This window comes from Poecilia formosa, unplaced genomic scaffold, assembly GCF_000485575.1.
Source record: "Poecilia formosa unplaced genomic scaffold, Poecilia_formosa-5.1.2 Scaffold32, whole genome shotgun sequence".
Classification (NCBI taxonomy): domain Eukaryota; kingdom Metazoa; phylum Chordata; class Actinopteri; order Cyprinodontiformes; family Poeciliidae; genus Poecilia; species Poecilia formosa.
Genome location: NW_006799971.1, coordinates 2,607,696 through 2,617,112, shown reverse-complemented (window position 1 = coordinate 2,617,112; position 9,417 = coordinate 2,607,696). Strand labels below are relative to the sequence as shown.

Sequence of the window (9,417 nt, the reverse complement as noted above, 5' to 3'; positions counted from 1 at the left end):
AAAATTGACACAATCTACAGATTTTTTTTAATTTAACGACTTGAGCTGATTTTACAGAATATTAGAAATCAGTTTAAAAATGCAAACAGACAAGAAAAACATTTTAATTCCTAGAATGCAGTAATGTAATATTCCTTTAATGTACACTTGATTGTTCGAGACTAAGGATGCATCTGCAGCTGAAGTAATATTTCTAACATGTGAGAAGCTCAGCTCTTTCTGCTAGTCTTATCAGTATAGTATAAGGCCGATCTGTGGATTACCCTTTGATTAACCAATTATTAGTTGGGTAGAAAAAAAAATGCTTACAAGGAGCAAATGGCCTTTGCTAAAACATTACAAAATATGAACAAGTTCAGACAGTATAATTACAAACCTAAGGTACTGATTAATAAAATGTTTCAATTTAAAAATGGCATATTTGTTTTACTTACAATCCACAATCCATCAAATGGGACCTTCTCATGAAACCTCTGCAGGTTTTCATACCACCATTCATGTGTCGCCTCATCGGAGAAGTCCGGAAATGCTGTCAGACCAGGCCACACCTACAAGAAAGTACAGAAGAGGAAATATCTGTAGGGATAAAAAAAGAAAAAAAAACAAAAAAACACACACACAACACAAAAATCATGCCAACCAGACCACAACTAAGAAAATAACTGCTCTACAAAGAGTAGAGCATTGGAAACTGCGGCTCTGAGGAGGAGCTTCATCCTCAAAGGCGGGGCTAGGTCCACCCAGGCATTTTGCACAGCTGACTATTTGCCACGGGAGATTAAAGGATTTCTCAAACATGAAAGAATCAAAACGCTCCAGGTGTGTTTTTGGTGAGGGAACAACATTATAACATGATGTAAAGCTCAAAAAGTTGACTTTACATAATACTGCCCCTTTAAACAAACACCTCTCATCAACCCCGGTATTTAAAACTGATGCTGCTGTCCAAATGTAACCCACTGGAAGTCTCACACACCTAAATCTAATCTGGGAGGAACAGCTATCACAGCATTAAACCACGTGTCTAAACCTCCAGCTGCAGCGACAGCTTCTTATCTTGCAGAAACAGTGTGAGCATGTGATCGAGTCTTGTGAAAACCACGAGTGGAGACGTGTTCAGCTGATGTCGCAATGTGGCTCCTCTCTCACCTTCCCGATTAGAGTCTTCCCTTCAGCATCCTTGATAAAGACTCCTCTCTTCAGTCCCTCGTCGAAGGGCCAGTAGGAGCCCTCCGGCTGTGTGCTGCTGATTCCTGGGTCCTGCAGGTGGGAAAAGAACCCAGTTAGATGCACGCTTCCAATCGGATCCATGGCGAATGTGCGCTTCTACGGACCATCATCATGACGTAGGTCTGGTTGTGAGCGTGGAGGTCCCGCACCAAGTCCGGAAGCGTGTTGAAGTTCATCGGGTCAAAGGTGAAGTCTTTGGCTTGGTCCATGTAGTCGATGTCATTCCACTGGACATCCTGGAAACAGACAGCCAAAACAAACACGAGTCGTTATGAATAATATACGACTCTGAAGATTATGTCTGCAATGCACCATAACCAGCTGTTCTGGATCATTATGCTGGTGACCCAACAAAGGTCTTTATTCAAAATGTCCTGGTGATTCAACAGTGAATTTGGTAACTATTGGCTACTGAAGAACACAGAAAAAAAAAATAGAGAAGTGACTATATATATATATATCTATATCTATCTCCACACACACACCGTTTCTGGTGCAGGTATAAAAAAAAAAAGGAGAGTTCATGATGAACTCCTACAAATCTCCCACAGCTTTTGAAGGAGAAAAAGTCCCACAGCATTACAGATCCTCCACCATACGTTGCAGTGAGCATGCCTCGAATGAATTAGTAAATCATTTTCGGCCTAGACTTTAACATGTTCATTTCAATTAATCGCTCTGACCACCGCGGCTTCATCTATAGCCTGAACAATCATAATATTCTTAGTACAATATCAATACATATCAACTGCAATGTTTCCAATATCTTGACCATCCCTGCTGTTTCTATTTGTTTTTACCATATTTTTATTTACCCTTTAGTCAGTTATTTAGCTCCAATTTCAAGAGTTGCAATTTTTTTAGATTTTGTTGTGCTTTCTTGCACAATGACAAAGGAATTCAAATTTGTGACATAAATTTTAACAAACTGAAAATTGTACCTTTTTTTTAATTAAAATCAATGGGCAATAAGCTGCCTCTCTCGGCCCACTGGGGATAATTAAAAAGTGAGACAGTAAATTTTGAATTTTCCAAAACAGTTTTAAGTTACTATAACTGAAATTAAGAGAAACTAGAAATTTTCTATTTTGTGTTTTATAGAAAGAGTCTTAGCTTTATGTAAAAAAAAACAAAAAACAAAACAAAGGACATCTGACAGTACGAAGAAGGTTTGTGTTTGAGAATTACTTTTGGTCTTTGTTGTTACGCAACAATTCATAACATGATTTCAACAACAACAACAGCAAAAAGTAATGACTGGTATTAATGAATATTCACCTGCGGTATCCCATAATTCCTCATTCTCTTGACAACTTCCCAGGTGGCATTGCTGGTCTTGTAGCCCCACCGACAGAGGTGGTACCCTAAGGCCCAGTAGATTGGCATGGCTGGCTGTCCTGTGAGAAAAATCAGTTGGAAGGAAGAAATATCAGAAAACAAACAGATCTCAAAGTGATACATTTCACCATTTCTTTCTGATTTTGTAAGTCGTTGTCGTTCCATCTTTTTCTTTCAGTGTTCAAGACGACCAGTTACAAGTCGTTTCAGTCTTCATCAAAGCACACTCACTGACCTATGACCTCCACGTACTGCTGAACGACTGAACCAGGATCCGGACCGAGGAACACATAGAAGTCCAGGATTCCTCCGATGGTACGCCAGGTCAGGGCGGGGCCCGGCTGGAGGGCCACATCTGATCAAACACACACACAAAAAAAAAAAGCAGCTTGAAGCTGAAAACAAAACCTTCGTTTACAAATCTGCAGCAAACCTAGCAAGAGCTGCAACTGCAGCCATCACCTCAAACTGAACTTAAATGTTATTTTTAGGCTCTTAATTATGCATCTAAATTGTTTTTGTTCCAATAGGGTGATCAACGGACAACAAATAACTCAAGACTGAATTTTAAAAACAACTGGATGCACACGTCCCTCAGATGAAAAAATCTGACCACTCGTCTCGGCTGAACTGTCAGACTTAATTCTATGGCTAGAAATCCTGGCAACTTTAAGCGTAGTAGAAATTGTACAAGGTGGTTGAATTAATGAAGGAGGACGACTAGTCTTCTATGAATGCTAATGCTAGCTAGCATAGCCACCGATTAACATTAAAACGGTCATCTTAGACCAAGTCGTTTCTCTGCCATTAGCACATTTAGCAGCAACCACAAGAAGTTGATTGACAGCGCCAAGATCCTCCCCCTGTCTCTGATTGGTTGGGAACAGTGCATTAATATATATATGAAAAAAAAGTCAACTGTAGCACTGGAAGAAGGCAGAAGAGTTCTATTTTTTCCACAGATTTTACTGTCAAGACAGCCACAATTTTTTTTTTTTTTTATAAAATAATTTGTAAAAGTTACATAACTATTTAGTGGTCTTAAAATGACAAACTAATTTAAAACCGTCTCTTTTAAATTTCCTCATATGTTGGCATTTAATAAAACATTACTAGAGATGACGCAATAGGCTTGTGTCCGTAGATATTTGAACTTGTGTGTTTAATTTTGATAATGAGTTAATTAGAAAAGAACAGTTAAAATCCATCGGTAAAAGGTCAACATGTATTATCATTAGCCATTCCTAATAAGATTTGTGCATCAACATGTCAACGTGGAACCGGTAGAAATTATTTTCCCATGAAATGTAATAATTGAAATAATGTGATTACTCTCTCCGAGTAACGGCTCATATTTAGAAGAGGGACAGACATTAAAAAATTAAATTAAATAAAAAAAAATCTGCCTGAAAACCAATTTGAACCATTTTTTATTTTATGCCTGCTTTGCAGTAATTGGAATGATCCCAAACAAATAAATGATTACATGTCAAATTTAGAGGCGATGCTCTTTAACACTGGGAAGTTGAGGTTGAATCACATAACTGAAAGGGATCACATGAAAAACAAACTTCCGCTTTTCTAGGATTTCTTCATTTTGACAGCAGGTATTTAGACTGTTTCAAAACTCTGTGCTTTTCACCACTGTGTGTACTTCAACTGTAGATCTAAGTGTGGGTATATCTGACCCATGGCGTTGCTGTTCAGGAGGAAGAAGCCGTGTGCATCCCCACCGTCCTCCATCGCCAGATAAAATGGATGAACCCCGTAGAGGTTCGTCTGTTCCTACAAACCAGGAAAAAAACAAACAAAAAAAAAAACAAACCAACTTCAGCCTTGTCATTTAGATAAGAGCAAACTCATACAGACACCATTAGAATAATAAAACGAAGGCTGTAAATCATTATTTGTGCTACCTTGATCAAAGGCTAGGCTGCCGTAGCGATGAGAAACAAACAAAGCAACGATTAGCGTGTTTACCGTGGGAGGAACATCTCTGGCCCACATGGTGAGTGTGTTCCACTGGACGTCGTGCAGAAAGGTGGAGCGGTGTTCACCCAGGCCATAGATGAACCGACTGGGCAGGGCGGTGGAGAACTGGAGGAACTGATCAGCGTAGAAGAGCGGCGCCACTGTGGTGTTCAGGCTGATGGAGGAGGAAAAAAAAAACAATAGAAACATTCATTACTCGGTGGAGGTTGATTTTATGAAAGCATAGAACAGAGATTTTGTAGAAGGGGTTGCAACTAAATTATTTTAGTAATAGATCAATCAGTTATTCTGATTATCAATCCACTTTTTAAATGGCACGTTCTACAGATTCTTCATTTAAACTTTATTAATAAAAAATGTAATAAGAAAACACGTTTTTGCCTAAAATGCAATGATGTAGCATTCCTTCAGGAAATCTGAACTAGGTAAAGCTAAAACTAACGCATATCTGTTTGTATCTTAAATACTCAATGTATATATTTTTTGTACAGTTTTGCCTCAATTACTGTTCTAAATATGTTGGGGGGCAGTTCAGCAAATTGCCTTTGTTTTAGTCTTTATACTCCAGTTAATGATTAATTGCCAACTAAATTAGTGATCATTAATTCAATTTTCTTTCATCTTTTCAGCCCTACTTGAAACGATGTCAAGCAGAATATGAACATGAGATGTGACAACACTTCAACAGGAAGCGGTTTCCCACCAGTGGTGCTTTAATGGTGCATTCATGTATATCTCGTATGTTGAAACATATCAAAACTTTAATATTAAAAAGAAAAGTGTTTAAGCTGTTTTTATTGTTGAATGTCTGCATAATGTCATTTAAAATATCCTAAACATTTATTGTTGCAATATCCATGAAGTCAGGGGCTAGACCAACACTCTTAATGGAAGCAAACCAAGAGTGCATCCTGGATTTAAATCTTCCAAAAACAAAACCTCTTCCGTTTAGTTCACTTAATGTCTTCTCATCTTGTTCACGTTCTCAGCACAAGATAATGGAGGGAATTCATGATAACCGAGCAAAACAAAAGGTGCTGATAAATAAAAATGTAAGGAAAAGAAAAACAAACTGAAACATTTTAAGGTCAGACTCACAGAACAGTTCCTGTAGACTTCCTCTTCACCACGAGGCCAAAAGGCTGCTTTGAAAGCTCTACAACGTACTCGGGGTTTTCTGCTTTCTTGGTGGCAGTGGGGACAGAGAGTGGGACCTCAAAGCGTGAGCTGGAGGGGTCTGTTATCTGCAATTCAGTAAAAAGTAAAAAAGTTCACACAAGTTTGTAGAAAAATATTGATTCTTCATTATTGCAGAGTGAGCATCTGAATAGAGCAGATGATGGTGGCTGTGGGGACAGAGTCAGTTTGGATTTTTTATTTTTTTTACATTGAGGTTCTGTTACATTGATATTGGTTGTAATTCTTTTACTTCATCTGATTCATCTAATGTAGCCATTTAATGCAACTGAAAAACGTTTGCATCACTTTGAGCGGATATTAACAGGCTGTCGCTAGCTGTTTAGCTTGCTAGCTTCCACCACTCAAACTCCCTTTTCCAACAAGCTCACCGTCAAATGACATCTTTCTTCTACAAGGGAACCATCATCGGTAAAAATAAATAAATTTGTGGCGCCTCCGTTAGCAGTCTTTGTGTTGTGACGCTAGTGGCACAACATTAATTCAGCTCAGCTGCTATTAGCCGGAGATCAAATCACATGTTACAGTATCATGGCATGCGTATCAAAAGTGACGCTGGGGTGTCATCTACTTTAAGCTGATTATCTTCCCACACAAGGAACAAACACAGTAGCATCACAAGGTGTTGTTCAAACTTTGAATGGTCTTTGCAACCTCTTTTAGATAAATGGTGAGCAAGCATCAGTCTGCGCGATACCTAAAGTTTGTGCTGCTAACTGCAGTTCAGAACAAAGTCTACATTGATTTAGAAAGTCAAACAGATATTGTTTTGTAATACAAAAAGAGGCAAACTTCATGATCTCGTCCTTTAACATTTTCTTTCTCTTCAAACTATGCCTTCATAAAACCAACCATGACCCAAAAACTTCTCAGGATCTTCTCCAGAACAAAGATCTCTAGATCTAATGCAACATGTTTCACTACCCAGGAATCACTAGAGGAGGACTGGAAGACTAAAACTGCTCCTGTACTCACCCTGACACGCAGCCGTGTGTCCGTTTCGTGTCTTATCTCCATCTCTAGAGTGAGGATGTCTCCAGGGTAGTAAGTCTTCACATCTTTTACCAGGGTACCTTTGAGTCCCATCGACGTGTCTTTCGATGACACCAAGGAGTATGAGGGGAAGTCAGGAGGATAGAAACACCACGGGATACCGTTTTTCCTAGATCTGCCTCTAGTTGAACCAGAAGCAGGAATGAAGCAGCAACTCCTGGCCTCACACAGCTCCTGGGTCACAACCACTGCTTTCTCGGGGTAGCAATCGAACCTCCACGACTCTGGGATAGCACTGCAAGCTTTGGAACGTGCAGCGGTCACCGTGTCATTTATGTCCGCTTGTAACACGGGGCCTAGAGCCTGCCCTGGCGCTGGTGGCGGCGGCCTGTGCGCCTGGACGGACGTGGTGCGCAGCCAGTATATGGTGTGCAGCAGCCAGCCCCCGAACAGGACCAGCAGCAGGCTGCCGAGAATCAGCATAACTTTGGTGATTGAGCATGACAGCCTTCTGGGGAGCAGAGAGGTGCTGTCTGGCTGCGGCACCTGACAAGAGTTAGAGAAAATAATAAATTAATGCCCTGGGTTGTTGTGATTTATCAGTTTTGTTTTTTCCCTTTCCTCAGATTTAGAGGCAGACTTCAAGCGTTGTGACTTCTGTTCTCTCCTCTACTCCCATCTCCTTTACTTCTGAACCTATTCCCTACCTTTCTCGTTTCTTTTTCATCTCTTTGTCCGTTACATTTGAAATAAACCCAAATAAATTTCTAGTTAAGTTTTAAATATCTATAGCAAGTGGAGCATCTTGGTAAAAGCTGTAAAGCTCCTCTTGTGACAATAAATCTGTTGGGCCTCACCTTAACACTCGGACAACAGTTCTGAATTGCCAAACAGGATAAGTTCAAAAATAAAAAAAAATAAATTACTACACCAAGCTGTTATTTAAAATAATGATTGTTTGTGCAATATCCCAGGCAATATCTGCTCCTTAAAAATCCATATTTGCAAACAGAAATTGTCTACGTGTAAACGCAACAAAGAAAGAGACCAACTTCTGTTTTCGGAGTTTCCATTTAATAACAGGGAGTCCAATAAAATAATCACAATAATGCAAGTAAAAAATGAACTCACGGCCACATCTTCTTGAGCTGGACGATGATGCTCTTCTGATAAAAGTGCACCAGAAAACTGAACGTTTTCTGGATTGAGCCTCTTATACGACACCATTGTAATAATGTTAGTCTGTCACACAGAGTTGGACAAAAACAAATACAGTTTAGGATGGTCACATGATCAGACAGCCAATACTACCAACAAAAATGAAGCATTGTCGAAAACCTAATGCTTTAAAACTACTTATTTAAAACATTTATTTACAACTGGTCCCTTTCTTGTGATTAATAAATTGCATACTTTGTTAAAAGCGAATGTAATATGTGAAGCAAAAAGACAAGTGTAAAATTGCTTTCATGTACTGCGTACATGAAAGCTACTAGACTTTCTCGTGTCTAGTAGCTGTTGTTATGGAGGTTAAACAACAACAAAGAGAAATGTCGCTACTGATACTAATAGCCAGGTATGTTCAAGCATTACCGCTATAAACGCAGCAAATAGATACCGAAGACAAAAGTGTGCTAATATGTAGCATTCGGTGTATTTTAATGTTGGCTAACTTCATCAGCAGAATCATTTTAGCTAATATTGTAGCTTTAGCTGGAAGAAGCGTCGTATTGTTAGGTTCTTACCTGAACTTTGAACTTCTCAGGCACAAAATACAGCAGCCAAAACAGCCTCTGCTTTCTTCTTCTTCTTCTTCTTCTTCTTCTTTTAGGTTTTTTTGGCGGTTGGCAAAGAACTTATAGGTGCATTACCGCCACCTTCTAGACTGGAGTATAGATTAGATGTCCTATCACTATAATCTTCCCATAAAACCTGATTTCCTAAGATAACTAAAAATGCTATTAAATATTACATCTTCAGAGGACCTTTGCAGCAGATTTTTAATATCTAAAATTACTTTATTTCTATTTAACTCTCTGACTAATATCTCTCTTTCCCGATTGTACTTATCACAATGTAGAAAAATATGCTGCACTGTTTCTGACTCTTCACAATAATTACACAACCCTGTACTATGTTTATTAATTATTTTGAAAGTACTATTTAGCCCCGTATGCCCAAACCTTAATCTGGATATAATATCCTCTTCTTTTCTATTCCTATTACCTTCCCTACATTCCCCTACTTTTCTTTGAATGCTATAATAAAATCTTGCCTTTTCTTCTCTATCCCATAATTCCTGCCATTTCTTTTTAAAATATATTTTACTAATATTTTTGACCTCATTTCTACTTATTTTGATATTTAACTCAACATTATCCCTTTTTACTGCACTCTTAGCAAATTGATCTGCCAATTCATTTCCTACTATCCCAATATGAGCAGGAATCCAAATTAACTTAACCCTAGATCCAAATTTTTAATTTTAAAAATTGATTGATTAATATTCAATATGATATCTTGTCTCGATTCTGAATTTTGTTCTAAAATACTTATTAATGCACTGCTTGAATCTAGCCTCTGCTTTAAACAAATGTCAGCATTACAAAGTGTTGGCCTGCACTCACAGACTCGTCCCCTGTCTGCATGTTGCACGTCTGTTTATCT

At 38.6% G+C, this 9,417-nt stretch overlaps 1 protein-coding gene across 1 annotated transcript in view; it reads right to left on the bottom strand.

The window, feature by feature from the left end:
- Nucleotides 1–9,417, bottom strand: part of gaa2 (alpha glucosidase 2) — a 14,637-nt gene extending 5,220 nt beyond the window's left edge. Inside the window, exons 1-12 of the mRNA XM_007549714.2 lie at nucleotides 9,329–9,417; nucleotides 8,496–8,541; nucleotides 7,882–7,992; nucleotides 6,733–7,296; nucleotides 5,659–5,804; nucleotides 4,549–4,714; nucleotides 4,257–4,353; nucleotides 2,804–2,923; nucleotides 2,509–2,627; nucleotides 1,335–1,466; nucleotides 1,150–1,260; nucleotides 435–548 (exon numbers count right to left, since the gene is read on the bottom strand). Coding sequence (XP_007549776.1) covers nucleotides 435–548; nucleotides 1,150–1,260; nucleotides 1,335–1,466; nucleotides 2,509–2,627; nucleotides 2,804–2,923; nucleotides 4,257–4,353; nucleotides 4,549–4,714; nucleotides 5,659–5,804; nucleotides 6,733–7,296; nucleotides 7,882–7,977 — 1,665 coding nt within the window. The 5' untranslated portion in view covers nucleotides 7,978–7,992; nucleotides 8,496–8,541; nucleotides 9,329–9,417. The remainder of the gene's footprint in view (nucleotides 1–434; nucleotides 549–1,149; nucleotides 1,261–1,334; nucleotides 1,467–2,508; nucleotides 2,628–2,803; nucleotides 2,924–4,256; nucleotides 4,354–4,548; nucleotides 4,715–5,658; nucleotides 5,805–6,732; nucleotides 7,297–7,881; nucleotides 7,993–8,495; nucleotides 8,542–9,328) is intronic.